This window comes from Triturus cristatus, chromosome 3_2 (genome assembly GCF_964204655.1).
Source record: "Triturus cristatus chromosome 3_2, aTriCri1.1, whole genome shotgun sequence".
Classification (NCBI taxonomy): Eukaryota; Metazoa; Chordata; class Amphibia; order Caudata; family Salamandridae; genus Triturus; species Triturus cristatus.
In genome coordinates this window covers 1014257645-1014275106 of record NC_140584.1, presented here as the reverse complement: position 1 = coordinate 1014275106, position 17462 = coordinate 1014257645, and the positions used below count along the sequence as shown (strand labels likewise).

The following is a 17462-nucleotide window of genomic DNA, read 5'->3' as shown; positions in this document are numbered from 1 at the left end:
ACAATTTTGCTGGGGTAGATGGAGTGTGACTGTAGGATGGATGTCAGTTTTGTTTCTAGCACACAACACTATTTAAATACCTGTAAATGAACTGTATGGGCATTTAAAAACGTGCTTCAGTGTGCACCAAAATGCACTACCTACACACAACACCTTATCACTCACCTGCTGGATGGGCGTGCCTCATTTCCCACGCTTATTCTTTATGTGACGCTTGGACTTTTCAGTCCCTGTGACTTCAGTGATGTAACATTGATGGCAGCACCCCCTCTCCAAAACTTGTGTCCATAGATACCAAGAGGGGTGGCTCCACTGAAGATTGGACTACTCCCTCCTGTCTCTGCCACTACTCTCTCGCTCCTGGGTCACAGGCCTATGAAGGCTGTGGAAGGAACAGACAGCAAGCAGGGCTGTGAATGAATGTTTACTTCCACATGACTCAACACCTTGACCTCCCCAGCCCATAAGGAGCAATTAGGAGGATGTTGAGGGGCCATGGGTAGGACGAAAGGGACAACACTGAAAGGTCAACAAGGGTCAAAGGTGCATGAAGTCACTTAAGCTAATCCTGGTATTTTGATGATGCCCGTGAAATGGGACACTTGTACGAGCAAGGTATGCAACAGGGCCCATGTGCATTGGTAGTCACTGCTTTCACACCTTCATGATGTAAGTAAAAAGAATGATCTCTGATTCCGATGGGAGTCGCTGGGTGAGGCTGATCTAGGCCCATTGCCGGTAAAAGACATTACAGGCACGAGCTACACAAATGCAGCTTTGGTGTCCCAAAGGTGAATGTCTGAAACTGCAGTGAAGCAAGGATCCAGAGAAAGGGAAGGTGGGTCCAGTTTCAGATGATGTGCTTGGAGGTATCTAAACACTGCCTACTGCTAAACACCTACGTACGCAGGGCCTTCAAAGCGATGTTATACGGGTCTCCAAAATTCCCCTGTGAACTGTCAACTAATTCAGTGTTTGGTTAAAAAAGTACTAAGACATCTTGCCACAAGTCTATATTAAGTTAGACTTGTCCACATATATCAAACAAAAATATATCACAATTTTAATCATATCAAGTCTTTATACTTGTAATGTGATTTCTAAGTAGCGCATGATTTGAGATTGAGAAAGGTTATGGCCCACGTATCCCAAGTTAAGAGATACACAGGATAAGGTCTAAGGATCTTGACGCAGCACCCTCCTCTTTGTTCATTAAACACACATTTGTGTATCAGGAAGAACATTAACAGCTGCATTACATTTGTATCGGCTTTAGTCAACACACAGGGGCGGCTCCTCCACGTGGCCATCGGAGCGTCGCCCTACTGCTTTCTCGCAGTGCGAGAAGCAGAAATGTAAAATGGGAGGAGTGGTTAGCCCAATGTTATGGGCGCTGACTGTTTGGTCGGCCCCAGGGCCGACCAAACCAGTCATAGCACTCTCTGTTTTCTTCATGTTGGCTGTGAGCAGCAGAAAACTGCCTCCTCATAGACGCCTGTGCGGTTGGCGTGCTAGCCAATCACAACACTGCCATTGCTGCATTGTGATTGGCGTTTGGGAAGAGAGGGAGGCTGCCTGCTTCTGCATCCTGTGAGCAGGAGACGCGACGCAGGAATCCGGGACCAGAGGAGCGAAGGTAAGTTAATAAAAAAAAAAAAAAAAAAAATTAACCCTCCCTGCGTGACCCGTTCCCCCCCCCCACGATTCATGCTGGCCGCGACTGTCAACACATGGTGTCTGTACTCGCAGGTAGGGCCGCTAGAAACGTACAGTGGAAATACAAATTATGCGGCATGCTTGACTAAATTATGTGGCGCAGTAATGCAAATTATGCAATATTCTCTAGTTACTTTTATGCTCATCTATTTTTATAATGTAACTTCACTGAGCGAAACAGGATTTCCAGTGCTAGGAAAATACAAAAATGTTTTAAGAAAGAAAACTATTTGCACTCATCAAATCCAGTATAAGATATTATGCAGCAACTATTTATAATGTTACCTTGTATAGCAGCTCCAAAAGCCATTTTCTCAGTGTCCTTTCTCTCTCCCAGAGGAAAAGGAATTGTGTAAAGAACGAACGAGGTTGCACTCAGCAAAAAACAAGCCTACATGTACCCTTTTCTTGTGATACAAGATAAGCTTAGTGTATTCAGCACTTGCTGGTTATGTTGTAAACTGGTGGCCAGTATAAGGTTTCCGTTTCTTCACACTACAGGGCCCCTGGATGCACCACTTTACATTGCGAATCAGCCCTGCCGAACAGTATAGTGCAAGGATAATTTTCAGGAACACATCCAGGCGTCTGACTTATTAAGAAATGTAATATGTTTGGAATCCTTCTAGAGTCTGAAAGGCCCCTGTTTGAATTATAAAAATGAAGGAATCAATAGTGAAACAAAACATTTCCTTGACACATAAGGGATAATTGTTTTTGAATTTGTACCTAGCTAAAAGTAGCAACCTGGCTTTCGCTAGCACGTTATAAAACTTGCTGCCAATAGGTAGCACCTAACATACTGCAAAAGTCAGCCGTCAACTTTCAGCTGTATTCAGATATTTAAAGAGATGACAAAACTGCAGATGGCATTTAAACGTACTTAATCAACAGGTTACTGGAAGGCATTCTGTTGGACCTAGACTCAAAATCATATAACATTAATATAATCCATGCATGGAGAAAATGATTCCTACTTTATCATGAAAATGTTTTGCTTCACTTTTCACACAATGTCATGTTTCCATCACAGCCACTGGCTTCAAACAAGCAGGTGTTTAAAGTAGATGCCACATTGTCTGTGCCTCACTCGATCTGTTTCTCATGTAAAAATGTTGCTGGTTTGCTTCCATGAAAGATAAACATGATTAGTTGTCGGAGAAGAGGATTTACAATAGGGTCTGCTCAATGTGCCTATAAGACATCCATGTAAATAAGAGTTTTATTTATGTCAATAAGAGTTAAAATGTCAAAATACCTAGATTATACCACCAAAGAATATGCTGCATAATTTGTTTTGATGCATTGGAATCCCTACCTCCTTTTTGACACATCTTATGATCCTGCTGCCTCCTACAACGCCTTCCTCCATTTCAAGCTCACCCACTGATGAAAAGTAGGCCTGTCCGCTGATTTATCAGGGAATGAAAAGTCAGGTTACTAGCTTAAGCTAATTTATTTGTGCCATTCACCGGGGCAGAAGCGCGGCATGTGCGCCTGTAGAGCTGTAAAAGCTGACGGAGCGGGTATGGAAAAGGCAGATAATGGCGGCTGCAAAGCGGCACATCTGACTCTTAATGTCGCCTTCCTAGCGCATTCCCGCTCTGGCTGGTTTTATCACCCTGGCACCACAGCCAAGGTTTGACTCGCAGTGAAGCGGAAGCGAGGCTGGTGCGCGGCGGAGGTTACGTACGGGGCACGTGCAGACGCAGAGATCATGGGAGTTCTGAAAGAGGCGTGGCTTAAGTGCACTCTGGCCTATGCAACACAATGAATCTCGTAACCGTTGGGCCAAACCACTTGTACACGTAAGGGACCCACAGCGTGCTGCTCGCGGACCCTGACAACATGGATGAAGCTACACGCGAGTCAACAAAGGGAATGAGAAGTTTGAAAACACACCAAGCGTAGGGAGCCGAAATAACTGGAGCAGTGGCGGCTGGTGACATTTGAAAGTGGTGACATTTGAATTTGAAAGTGGTGAGGCGTAAATACTGGGGCTTCAGGGGGGGGTTTATCCCCCAAGAAAAGTTTGAAAAGAAGAGTTGGTAAATGGTGCATTTTCAAGCAGATTTGAGTAAGGTGGCTTGGCAAACACATCTCTGGGAGTCGCCAGACAATGCTGTAAAATTCAGAGACTCCCTTGAATGCAGGGAGACTCGCCTCTGCATGCATTATAGGCAGAGAAAAGAACTTGTGTCTGAGAACTCAATGTGTGAGGGTGTGTCTTCTCTAGTGCCACGGCGTGAAAGCATAGTCAGTGTGTCCTCTTGCATAACAAGATCCCACCACTCAACCCACTCCCTCCGACCAGCAGAACCTTTACAGAATTACTTGCCAAAGCCAAAACCTCTGTTGCTGCTCGACAAACTCTCTCCTGCTCGACACTAAACCAACATCATAGCAGAAAAGTCAGTGACAAATGTACATAAAATCCCAAAGAGAAAGATGTTTCCTCATCGTTAGATTCTGTAGCCGTGCTCCTTTAGGCGCTTTAGATGACGTGTGCAGCTATTGTCCGACTGAACAGTACTTGCTTTATAGTGCTAGGAAGGGCTTAGTTTGTGGGGCAGGGATTTTCCCCTTCTGTTTGTAGGCTATAGTGGGCGTGCGCACCAGGTTGTGTGCAATAGAAGTGTGCTCTGTACTTAGGGCCTCCGCAGAAAAGAGACAACAATCCCACTGCGGCAAGCGACCTCGTGCCAGACGGCGAGATACATAATTACCCCACGGAAGAGGCAACGATCTTAGTAGAACAAGTCGCCCTGTGCCAGACAGGAACAGTGTGCGAGGGGAGTGTGCTGTTACCACATAGACCTGGCAGCGCTCCCTGTGCGGCCTGTAACCATATGACAGTAAAGCACTATAGTGCAAGGGGCCGAGGAACACCAGAGAAAAGGCAAAACACCAAGAGCAGCAAATTACTCTCTCTGCAAAGCAGGGGGTCTCTGAGACACGAGAGCTTTGCCGATCGCCATTAGGACCCCACTGAGACGTTAAGTATTTGGACTGGCCGCCGAGAGGCGCGCTTCCCTGAGCTGTTTCATATATAATATTCCCCCTGGCTATTTTTACCTCAAGCAGTGGACATGAAATCGCCGCTCACTATCCATCAGCGCTTTTCCCCCACAAGATGGTGGCACACTATGTGACCCGAGGTCACAAACGTAGACGGACATAGGTGTCAGAAGATTAAGATGATGCACTGCAAACATGCATACATGCGTAACTTTAACTCATCGATGTCCTACAGCGTCGAAGAATGCCATTGTGCTCCGATGCCGACCATTGCCAGCAGTCGCAGCCGGCTTTACTTTTGGAAATGGGGTCGTCGCGCCGCGGGTGGGAGTGGATGGGGGTGAGGCGGGAGGTATTTAATAGAAAACCAATACATAAAATAGAACTTACCGTCCCGCGCCATCTTCTGGATGGGTCCCAACTCCCGCTGTCTGGTCCTGACTCCTGCTGCCTTCAAGTTCCGGGCCGGCCGGCTGAAGCTCTCCTCGCAATCTGCCCTCCCTCCCCTCCGCCAATCACAACTTGTGAGGCGAAACTGAGAGCACCTCATCCGGGCCATTTTCTCTATGTAGGCTGCTGCATGCAGCAGCCTACATAGAGAAAAGGAAGAGTGGGCGTTCCTGCTCAAGGGCAGGGAGGGAGTGGCTTGCCCATTGTTGTGCATACTGACTGTTTGGTCGGTCCCAGGGCCGACCAAAAAGGAAGAGTGGGCGTTCCTGCTCAAGGGCAGGGAGGGAGTGGCTTGCCCATTGTTGTGCATACTGACTGTTTGGTCGGTCCCAGGGCCGACCAAACAGTCAGTATGCACAACAGTGGGCAAGCCACTCCCTCCCTGCCCTTGAGCAGGAACGCCCACCCCCAACCAGAAACTTCTGCTTTCTCTCAGTGCGAGAAGGCAGAAACATAAATGGTAGTTATTACTATTTATGTTTCTGCCTTCTTGCACTGCGAGAAAGCAGGGGGGCCTCGCCCAAACGCCCCTATAGAGGAGCCGCCAATGAACTGGAGGCAAACAAAAACGTGAGTAGTAGAAGGATTGCATTATTAGCAACTTATGCCGATACTCCTAGCGGCATTCTGGGTCATCATGTTTTCTGCTCGCTGTGTGTCACTACAGAAGGGGGCTAGCTGTTTTGGCCTCGCTGGGCCAGAAAAGTGCAGAACAGCGTACGTTGTAGCAGGGCTTTAAGTGGGATGAAAAAACTATGAGGTCTCTCAAAGGGCCGTGGCCAATGTAATTAAGGGCGTGGCTTAAAACACATAAGCTAAAAATCTGTGCTTAGCAGGGCTCGAGTCGGGGTACCATGCGGGTGGATGGCGTCCCCCCACTTATTTTACCGGGAGCTCAATAACTGGAGCAAATGGAGTCACACATTCACTCTTTGGCCTCTCTAGGGCGAGATCGGAGCTCATTCAGAATGCTGCTCACGCGCTGGCTTCTCTGATGCCATCGCATCTAAGGGGTGAGCGAGGGGAGGCAATGAGTCTGATGGTGCAAGCCACCTTTTCGTGACGCCACATCCTGTCGTGACGTCAGCGTCCCCCCACTTCTTTTTTCAGGACTTGTGCCCTGGTGCTTAGCATAGTGTGCCGCCCGACTTGTATTTTGCTGTTTCTGTCATTGCATTCAGATATATGATACAACAAGTAACATCATACCTACAACAAGTCAGGACTATTGGCTTCGTCAATGGTTGTTAGTTGCCTAAGATAAATAAGCAGCAACTATGGCTTGTATATAATACTGAAAAAGCTTTCACTTAAAGCCCTGGTGACACCATGCAATAGTGCTGCTCCGGAGTCTTGTGTTTTAAGAAGCAGACACATGGGAGATGTAAGAAGCAAGGATTTCCCTTCCCCTACAATGCTCACCTGGCATGACATCATGCCGTAACTTGTCCACTAGTGAGAAGTGAGCAGTGTGAGCAGCGCACATTCATGTGCCTGCTGTCCGGAAAACAACGGACCGTCAATGCACTGTCAGGGCACAAAACAGAGCCCGATAGAGACCTGCCGGTGCTCAGACCCGGTGAGACCCTGCCCACTTAAAGCCCTGGTTGTAGGGCACAGTGAGCTGCAGGATCCAAGTGCAAGAGGTATAGCTGGCCTTGCCTCTTGCAGCTCACATGCTTGCGCCTGGAAGCAGAAACCGCTCTGCGGTTCCTTGTATAGTCGTTTGGCCTGGGCGGTAAATTTCGTTCCGCTCGCGGAATTTGCAATATTTTGACATTTTTGCGTTCCGCGGAGAGCGCGAAAATGTCAAAGCTTTCGCAACCTGCTGCCAAACGGAAGTTTTTTCATGTTCGCGCTTTAAAAATGCTTTCTCGCGGTCGCAACTTACCGGGTCCCTGCGTTCGCCGTCGAGTTTTCCTATCCATTCGCGCGTGCCACAAGATGTTGGATTGTTGATAGCCGGTCGCGCTATCCCGCGAGAGTTTGCGATCGCTAACATGTCATTGCGATCGCGAACAGGAAATAAGCATCGCGAGCAAGATGGCCGCGCCCTTTAGCGACCGCATGGGCAAGTTGGAGATATATTTTCCCACGAGCACGCAAAAACACATTGCGAACGGGCGGGAAAAGCAATCTTCGCAAAAGTTTCGCATGCTCGCGGAGATTTTGCGCAATTACGCGATAATTTGCGAAATACAATTTCGCAAATTCCGCCCACCCTTAATAGTCGTTCAGTTGCGACGTAGCCAGAGAGTTGGGCATCTCAGTCTTATGTAAATGATACCTCATCCTCCTTTCTACATGATGATAATAGAGACATGCAGTCCAGTGTTTCTCTATCGCAAAGATTGTTTAAATACATAATTTTTGTCTTGTACGACGGTAAAATGATTTACTTTTGGGGCCACTGCAGTGTTTTCTGTGAAATACAATCAAAGTGCACTGTCGGTCACTACCTCTATGGATGTTCAGAGACCTAATTCCCTGCCATAGAGCAATCCGGTTCCCTGGTATTATTACAAAAAACCTTAATTTTAGTTTACGAATACACTTGTACTCATTTTTTGACATTTCGGCGATATCGAAACCAGAAATAAGACAGAACGTTTCTGTTTTTGATTTCCATAACTTGATGGACACAATATGTGATGGCAGAGTTTCACAATGAAAGAATAAAAGACAACCATTTTACACTGATGAAGATCTCCGTTATGAATGGTTTTAATAACTGAAGAAAAGTCCACATTATTTTAGAAAGCGAAAGCATTCCATTGTAATATGCATGAATACCGGCGCTTACAGCCAGAGGGCATTCCTAGAGAGAAGAGGAGAGTGGCGCTTTTATTCAGAGATGACATCCGCAAGTGTGTACAGCTTCCACGGACATTCACACCACAGCTTAGAGCGAGAGGTCACTTCGAAGTGAGTTCAGCGTCCACCCAACATTCACACCACAGCTTAGAGCGAGAGGTCGCTTCGAAGGGAGTTCAGCGTCTACCCACATTCACAGCGTCCACCAACATCCACACCACAGCTTAGAGCGAGAGGTCCCTTCGAAGTGAGTTCAGCGTCTACCCACATTCACACCGCAGCTTAGAGCGAGAGGTCGCTTCGAAGGGAGTTCAGCGTCTACCCGCATTCACACCACAGCTTAGAGTGAGAGGTCGCTTCGAAGTGAGTTCAGCGTCCACCAACATTCACAGCGTCCACCAACATCCACACCACAGATTAGAGCGAGAGGTCCCTTCGAAGTGAGTTCAGCGTCCACCAACATTCACACCACAGCTCGGAGGGAGAGGTCGCTTCGAAGTGAGTTCAGCGTCCACCAATATCCACACCACAGCTTAGAGCGAGAGGTCGCTTCGAAGGGAGTTCAGCTTCTACCCACATTCACACCACAGCTTAGAGCGAGACGTCGCTTCGAAGTGAGTTCAGCGTCCACCCACATTCACACCTCCGATTACAGTGAGGTCACTTTGAAGTGAGTTTGTCATCCAGACACACTTTCACTTCTTATTACAGTGAGAGCTCATCTGGAGGTGAGTTTATCGTTCACGCACATTCACACTAAAGCTTACAATGAAAGGTGAACTGAAGGTGAGTTCATCCTTCATGCACTTCTTGAGATAAGAGGGGAGGTCAGTGTCCCACACGCATTCACCCCAGACAGGAGGTATGTTATTTATTTATGTGAGAGTCTTATATAGCGCTAGCCAGACCCGAAGGTATCAGAGCGCTTTACAACATTTATCATGATGCAATCGGACACATATTATTTCAATAAGTTGCATTGCCTTGTGTCGACTCCTGTTAAGGCTTGAAGGGGATCATAGGAGCGAATCAAAAGGCAGGCGATGAAAACGCCTTCTTGTTGAAGTGTCTATATTCTTCACTGGGCGAGATTCCTGTGGCAGAGGAGCTATGTCTCGTCGGGTGGAAGCTATCAATTCGGAAGAGTTCGGTTGAGGAAGAGGTCTTTGAGCTGTTATAATATCATAGACGTTAATAGTGTCATCCCAGACTTTTATAATTCTTAAATCCACGCTTATGTACAGCAAAATTATACATATAGTAGAGGTACATATAGGTAGAGTTAAGCAGAGAGAACCAATACTTACCTTGATGTTTTGCCCACAGTATTCTAGCAGGACAACATTTAATCCATGAAGTTGGAGGCACGTCCGCACCCTCAACACGCATTCACAACACAACATACAGGGAAACATCCCTTCCAGAAGTAAGCGGGGAGTTCAGCCTCTGTTTACCCCCCAACCTAATTTGCAGTTGAAGGAGAGCCCGGGGAGTGTATGGGGGCATGCTAGGCCTGGTCTGAGGCATATTCAAACCTCAGCTTACACCAGGAAGAACCCTCTAGAGGGATCACAACTACCAGGGACAGTCACACATCCGCTTATATTGAGGAGTCACTTCTAGAACCTCGGTGCTTTCAAAACCCTGTGACACTGACTGAGAGACTGCTTTTAGATGGAAGGTGGACTATAGGGGTCTGCTTACACTTCGATTACGCTAAAAACGTAACTTCTAATGGGGGACGCTGTTGAGCGTCCATGCACCCTTTGAGCATCCATGCACCCTCAACCCTTAACTTCACCCCAAACCCAGGTACTTGTACTAGAAACATCACGTCTAAGGTAGGAGAGGTGGACAGGCTTGAACCCTTCAGTCTTATTTTAACACAGAGAGCGCCTCTACAGGCAAGAGGTCCTCGGCGTGTCCTGCCGAGATGCCACACTTTCTTTCTTCATAGGAAATGCCGTGCTGTGAAGGCTATGGCCCATCTATTGGTGTTCAGGAAGGTCAGTCTTATTTGGTGATGTCATCAGGCAGCCGTCTTACTGGCACTGTTTCAGTTCACACTCAGCCACAGCTCTCTCCCAGTGAATGATCTAAGAAACACTGAGCCGGGCTGGATGGGGGTGTCGCTCCCACTGCTGTTAGAGACCGCTTTCTAAGCCTCAATGCTGGCAAAAGGGTTTCAAGGCATGTGAACCCAAACAAAGTTTACTGGTGAAAAGTGAAAAAAACACCCAAGCCTTTGCTACGGCTGAACAATGTTGCAAAGGCTTTTCTTTGCACCTTTCATAACGGTCTTCAGAACATTTTGTGAAGTTGTTTTGCTCCAAGACCCTGACTTTTCAGATACTTCATGTCATCTGGATCCCTACTTCTGCAGAGAAATATTGTTTAGATAATAGTTACTGTTCTCTTCCTCTGCAGTGTCATTGTGCACACGCAGGTTAGCTCTGCCTCCACTGACATACAAGAGGTGGGCTTCAAACGCCTCCATCATGTTAGGTGTGTGTGGGTTTTATGGGCATGGGCAAGGGCCCGGGCCCGGTCCAGCAAAGCCGATACAAGCAAAAAATCCCATGGGAAGCCACACAGTCGAATGACTTTGGGAAAGAACTAGGCTTGGTTCCTTGAGTCCAAAAAGTAATTTACAGACAGTATGGATTCTGAGCAACAACAAATTAGTTAAGCTGTTTTTTGAAGTTGAAGGTTTAAAAAAGAAAAATGATAATGACATAAAAAATCCCAGATACATATTTACAAGGCAAGATTAAAAAAAACACATGAGCCACAGACGTTCTAGATTCAGGGTCTTCAACCTGGGCATAGGTCTATCAATGGCAGTTTCAGTACTGGCTTACTAACCCACCTCACCCCAAGCGTGGTCATCGGTCAATAGCTGCCTAGACAAAGATTTACACGGTCATTGGTATGCACTCTACAGAATGTTCCAGTAATAAGGGAAGGGCCCAGTAAACAGACACCCCTTCAACATTCCACCATCTCCTGGTGCAACTAAAGAGCGACCACAGCTAGGGCTTAATCTCAGCTCATCGCAGATTCATCTTTGGGAGGAAGCCTTTCATACGCAATCCATCCAGAGGCGAATCTTGCTGCTGCCTATGGATTGCTGCATGAACCCATTCCAGGCACGGCTGCTCCTTCCGGAAATCCAGATCTCAAGGTAGGCGAGGGCATGCTTTTCCGAAATATCAGATTGCTCCATCAATCCGTGAAAACCAACCTTCCAGTAATGCACACTTTCTGAAAAGGCCAACTGTTGCTAGGAGGCAGCAGAAAAAACATATCTCATCAAGAAATGTAGCAATTTCAAGGCACATGCCATTAGGCGAGCCGAGCGTCCTGTCACAATGTGGCACCTTTCATCTTGGAGAAGTGCTTCCGAGGTATTGTTTGAACGGATCAAACAAATGCTTGAGGGCTTCCGAGAAGAGGAAGAGAAGACACCCACTGCATGAAGAGTTATGCACACAAGCCTTTCACCTTTTTGGAGAGAAGTCCGCCTTTTTCTGCATGACTGCAGAAAGTCCCAAAAGCCAACAGTAGTATTTGCTCCTTAAAGGGGAGGAAAGGTCCAGATTACAGCGAATATTATTTATTTATTGAGAGTGGCTGCTTCCCGTCACTCGAAGGATTGCATGGTTTGACAGAAGACTATATGCTAGTAGTGGTTAGATCCCAGGTAGTTACTTAACTATCTGGGGGGCACTGTCCCAAACTTTTGAATTCGAAATGTTGGTTAGATAAAACATTTTCAGGTGTCGGACTGCCTGAGACCATGTGACAGCTTATTTCATGAAATCTTAGATACAGTACGAGTGTGCATGCTTGATCTCAACGCTTTTCACTTAATAAGGAGGATTCACGTGTACTAATGTTCTCACTTAGTGTCGAGGACTAAAAGATTGCTCATGGAGAATGGCTTTGATAACAGGTGTGCAAGGGAAATGTGGATAAACAAGTAATAAAAATAGCTTGAAGACTTCAGATCAGTGCCTTCAACAGCTGGACCAATGGCAAGTGGTGTACAAGTATGTGGCGCTCACCAACTCACCCCCCACAGAGTAAGCTCAATACGTTGAACCTTCATGAGCTGTTTGAATCTTTTGATTGACGGGGGCCACTTCATTGGGACAAGCAGTGGCCTCACTCAATCCTGGAGAGGGCCAGCAGTGCCCTCACCCAATCTGGTTCGGGTGGGGTCATCTAACGAGGTTGAGATATTGATGGGGGAGATGTTGAAAAGTGTTTATATCAGTTTAGTCACAGCGAAGACTGGATTAGTCTGGTGTTGCAGGGTCACCACTTATAGCATAACATCTGATTACATGTTGGTATATGTAGGCATTACTGTACCCATCTACTATGTGGTCAGAAAAAAAACAATAGAAGATGCCAAACACCTTCACAGGGAGTGAGAGGTAGTAATAAAAAATTTCGTGGAGAAGAGGCAGAACAGGGGATGTGCTTCAATAAGAAAATGCCAGCACACCATCACGCAATGCCAACGTGAGGCATATTACTCAGAAATAGAAGAAAAACAATAATTCACACTATATGTTGGAAAGGGAGGTGCATCTTTCTATGTTGGAGCGAAACTCTACTGCCATTCTAAACAGAATCACTCACTACTAAGTTCTCATAATTAGGATACCAAAATGTGCCTAAATTCACCTAAGTGAGACCATACAAAACCTTGACTCAACCTGCTCCATTTTTTTCAGGTGGATACAAAAAAGAAGTCAAATTTATATGCACCATTCACATGGTCTGTTTGGGCAAATACTCAGGATACCTGAGGAAGCGCACCCAATACTCTCCTATCAGGAACTTGAGTTTGGCAAATCCACACCTGATTATCAAAAGAGTCTTCAAACAGAGGGAGCACAGAGTCACGCTAGGAAGCTTAGAGTCCAGGGCCAAGAGTTATGGCATCCAATGAACCCACACAAACACAAAATAGGGATTCAGGAAAAGTCTTAAATTGAACTCCATGCAAATGAGTCATTTTTGAAGAATGCCAAGTTTGGTCTCTCACATTCTTAACAGAGAATGCCCACCAGACATCCTACTAACTCGGGCATGCATGTATGCTGATATCTGTGTATGCCTGGGATTGGCAGTGCACAACCCTAACTACAAAGCAACAAAGAGCAGAGCACGAAGAGGGTGTTGCAAGATAGTTGGCTGTAACAAGGTAAGGAGTGGACACGAGAAGGAGGATTCTAGAGGCTATGAAAGTGCAGAAGGTGGTTTGTGGGAAGATACTGAAGTGTGGTGGAATGCTGTGCAAAAGAGATTTCTTCATTTGTTTGTGGAAGGAGGTTGAATCTGTTCTGGTTCTTGTTCCATATTCGCAGTGCATTAGGAAAAAAAAGTTTGTTATATTTTCTCCTGCCTGCATCCCTTAGTGAGCTGAAGGTGACATGCAGCACAAAAGTGGGAAGGAAGCACACTGCCTGGCATAATCCGGTATTTGTAAAGCGCAAACAAATCACCCTTAAGGGTTCCAAGGCGCTGGGGGCCTTCGGGCAGATTAAGCAAACTTTTGCCCAGAGTCACATGGTGCTGGGCTGAGCTGCCGCCGGAGCCTGGGATCGAATCGTGAGCCCCCTGCTCCAGAGTCAGCTGCCCTGGCCGCTGTGCACTGATGCACTGTGATAAATGGAGCGCTCACTCAATTCAGTTGAAATTCTTTAGTAATGGGCTACTTGTATCTCTTGGTGAGCTAAAGTTGACATGCAGCACTCTACCAAGCCCTGCTCCTGGGACGCCAGTGGATGATGCCACTGACCGAACTCTATGCCTATCTGCCGGTCTTCAAGGAACAGACTGGAGCCAGCCTATCTGGCACACAGCCTGTAGGGCATGTCATGTTCTGTCACCTGGGGATGTTCCCTCAGTCAGCACGTGGCCTGCCCCGCTCTCTTCATGACCCGAGCACGGGTTCATAGGACACGGACCCCCCGGGTTGTCCCCGGCCCGCCCCCATCAGAACCCACATATCAAGACTTGACCAGCGCTGTGGGTATAAAAGGCCATGTTTATTATACACAAACACATATAAACATGACAATATATCATAAATAATATTCAAGTTTCATACAACATATATCTATCAACTTTGATCACTGAACAATATTTTATTTATGTTGATCCAACTTCATAATCTATAAGCAGGGATGACAGAACTTAATTTATTGACAAAGATTGTTGTCTCGCTCCAGCACTAAAGGGCCTTCTGGCTCGCGTCCCCCAACCAAATGAGAACCACGCAAGGCGCAACCCACCTGCGTCCTTTAGAGGTGAGCCCCTGCCATCTGGTCCTTGTCCGCCACCTGAGGGGCCCACCCCTCCACCACCTGGCTCTCCATCGGGGCTCGTAGGGAATACCCAGGGGCAGATGCCCCATGCCCTAGTTTGTAAACTGGCGCCCTTGCCCCTAGCCGGTGTCTCCATTCTCTCTGGGGTGCGCTTACCGTATCCCCCCTCAGTGCTGGCCTAGGGAGTATGCAGGAGGACTCCCCTTAACAATGTAAGGCAATTTATGTGGCCTCCTTACTGCCACAGGGGCGACCAGGGCCAACCGCCCTTCGCCCTCCTCACCAGAATCTACCTTCCGAACAACCAGGTCCTATCAGTTTCCAGGCCCATAGCCATGTCAGACTCGAATGCCACAGCTCCATAGTCTGATTCCCCGGTAGACATGCCCACACCATTGCAGTGGCACATTTGATCACTGTGCGTAATTTTTTGTGTGTATTCCCACGCTGGGCCCTGCCCCGGGCCCAGCCAGACTATTCCCGCATTCAAGGTACTTGACTGGAACCTTCTGCAAGGCCCTTGACCGTAGTCCTGGCCCCCACTTATGCCATGGCACCATGAGACCACTCTATCCTGGAAACGCCTTATGCAACCGGGAAAACGCCGACCATAGTTCCTCACTCGCGGTCTTGTGTCATAGCCTAAACATAACATTACTCCCTCAAATGTAGGATAACCAACTCTGGGAACGGCAGTCCCCCACGACGTCTTCCATCCGCCTGCGAATGTGTGCGATCTGTCTGAAGGGGGGGGGGGGCAGAAATTAATCAAAACAAACAGGGGAGACACTCTCAAAGCCCCCCAGCTTCAACTCCCGCAGCTGTTGTAGATGATAAGTCGCCCCTCACACGATCAAGTAACCTAGCACCCACACCACTTCGGAAGACATACTACCTTAATTCCGTCATGCCGCAGCACCATCCTGTTTTGCGTGACTGACTAGCTTGCCCCTCAGCTGCGACAGGTAACCCCAAATAAGATATATGCCACCATGCATGAGTTTGAACATGAGGACGGGTGGACATGTAAGCCCCGCAAGCGCCTCACCAGGCCTACTCTATCCCTTTTTCTGCATAGAGATCCCCCAACGCCCTCTGTCCAACAGGGTCAGGTTTGACCTCACCCTGAGAGTATATATGTCTGCCAATATCCCAATGAAGGGGAAATGCAGACCTCTCCACTGTGCCCCGTAGCGAAGCCCTTACCAATTTGGTCCCTCTGAAAGCCCACCTAAAATTACCACAATTACTCCTTGGCCGAAATTATGGCTATTCCATCAGAGAACTGCCCCCTAAGCGGGGGATAGCCAACATGTATCCCACTAGGGTCTTAATCCCCAAGAGGAATTGCCCTCATTCTGCATCCCTCCAACTTGGCGAAGAAACCGAACCACGTCCAAAAGATGCGTAGGGCACCCATCTGCTCTGTGATCTCCACCAGTGCAAGCAGCCCTGAGCGAGCCTTTCGTGAACAAAGAGGAGGGGGAAGGCCTTGCATCCCCGTAGGCCCTGTAACCCATATGCACATTTGCATGCCTTCTGAGTGCGCTCACAGCGCAGGGCCCCCACAAACGGTGATAGGGCCGTACCCCAATTTTCCAAGAGGTGTAGAGACCCTAGCCATCTAATCTGCTGCCTGAAAGGAGGGCAGGGCCTGATAGTCCCATGCTTCCAGCATTTGTTATAAGCGCAGCTGGCATCTGGTCCGCCGCTTTCCCGGCGGACATCGTTGCAAGGCACAAAACAGCAAAGTGTGTCAGTTTAGCTGAAATGCCTCAATGTCTGAAACTTACCTCAGGACAAGTATGTTCTGCATATTACCGTGGGGTTCCACCTCCTAGTCGGGTGGACCTCGCCCCCCCCGTCGAAAATAACGGGTAAACGCCCTCTACCATTGTGCCTTAACTTGTGCCTTGGTACTGGTTAGCAGCAGCGAATCTCTTTCATTGGCTGAAAAGAGACCAAACCCTACCCTGATTGGGCTGCCCCAAAGTGTATTAATTGCACTGTTAGACTAGGAGGAGGATTCCTAGCCCAGAGACAGGGGTTCAACAAAGCCATGCATCCATGGAAGATCTGATCCTGGAGTAGGCCCGGGAAATACAGGACACAGAAAGGTGGGGGTTTAATCAAAACTACTTAATTCTTCGATGGGTGGCCAAGCAGGACCCTTCCCTAAAACTATTTACCTACAGAAACGGCCGCCCGACATTCAGAAAATGGGAATTCCGGAATCATGTAACCTGACCATGCTGCTAAGGAGGTCCCATTTTAATAAAGTATGTTAACTATCTGCACGCTGCCACCCTTGAATGCCTGGCAGAAGGGCGGCTCTGACTCCTGAATGCAATGGACTGAGCATGTTCTATGTCAGCCCGCATATATATGCGCAAAGAATACCTTGCCCCCCTAGAACCTAAGCGTTCAAAGCAGGAATGGGACAATGGGACAATGCAGCAGGGTTGGGGGGAGGGGGGGAGACCCAGGGATGAAGAATGGCCAGCGCCTTCAGGAAGACGCCACTTCCACTACTCACAACGCTCCACTGATAACATAGTGCCTATCAGAAATGACCACACAGATACCCTCATGCTCCAAGCAGATACAATTCTTACCTCAAGAGCAGCGTGCGCTTGTGCTAGCCCTCGTTCCATTTAGTACCAATTTGGGCCAAAGAAAGAGGTTGCTTCACCGCATGCGTTATTTCTCTCCGTGATTTCAGGCCTAAGTTAATATCTGCATTGTAGGGACCCTAGGACAGTAAATAAAAGACATTACCATAGCTTTATGTCTCCCCGGACTGAGCACCATTACATCTTTCCCTCATTAGTCCTCACTGTCTACTCGCTTCTCCCCCTCACAAGGTTCGCAAAGCGCATACCACTCCCACGCACTCCTCTCCTGCTGTAACCCTATATGTCCCTACTGTACCTCCCTCCCACTTGTGCCATGGACGCCATCATGGAGCTGATCCCGTGAACCTCACAGGGGACTAAGCCCCAGAAACGCCACCCCACCACCTCATTGCGCGCACCAGTGTAACGTGTTGCACTGTAAGTCCTCAAATGACTTCAGCACACGCAACCCCGTCCAAATAGCAAACCAAAAAAACGATTGGCA

At 47.8% G+C, this 17462-nt stretch overlaps 1 protein-coding gene across 3 annotated transcripts in view; it reads right to left on the bottom strand.

Moving 5' to 3' along the window:
• The window catches only part of TMEM132E (transmembrane protein 132E), a 1031163-nt gene that overhangs the window by 919344 nt on the left and 94357 nt on the right, over nucleotides 1-17462 (bottom strand). Inside the window, exon 1 of one of the 3 annotated variants that reach the window (XM_085649652.1) lies at nucleotides 3035-3354. The exons of the other annotated variants lie outside the window; for them this stretch is intronic. Coding sequence (XP_085505778.1) covers nucleotides 3035-3050 — 16 coding nt within the window. The 5' untranslated portion in view covers nucleotides 3051-3354. Of the gene's footprint in view, nucleotides 1-3034; nucleotides 3355-17462 lie in introns of those variants that run through there. 3 annotated transcript variants of the gene reach the window in all.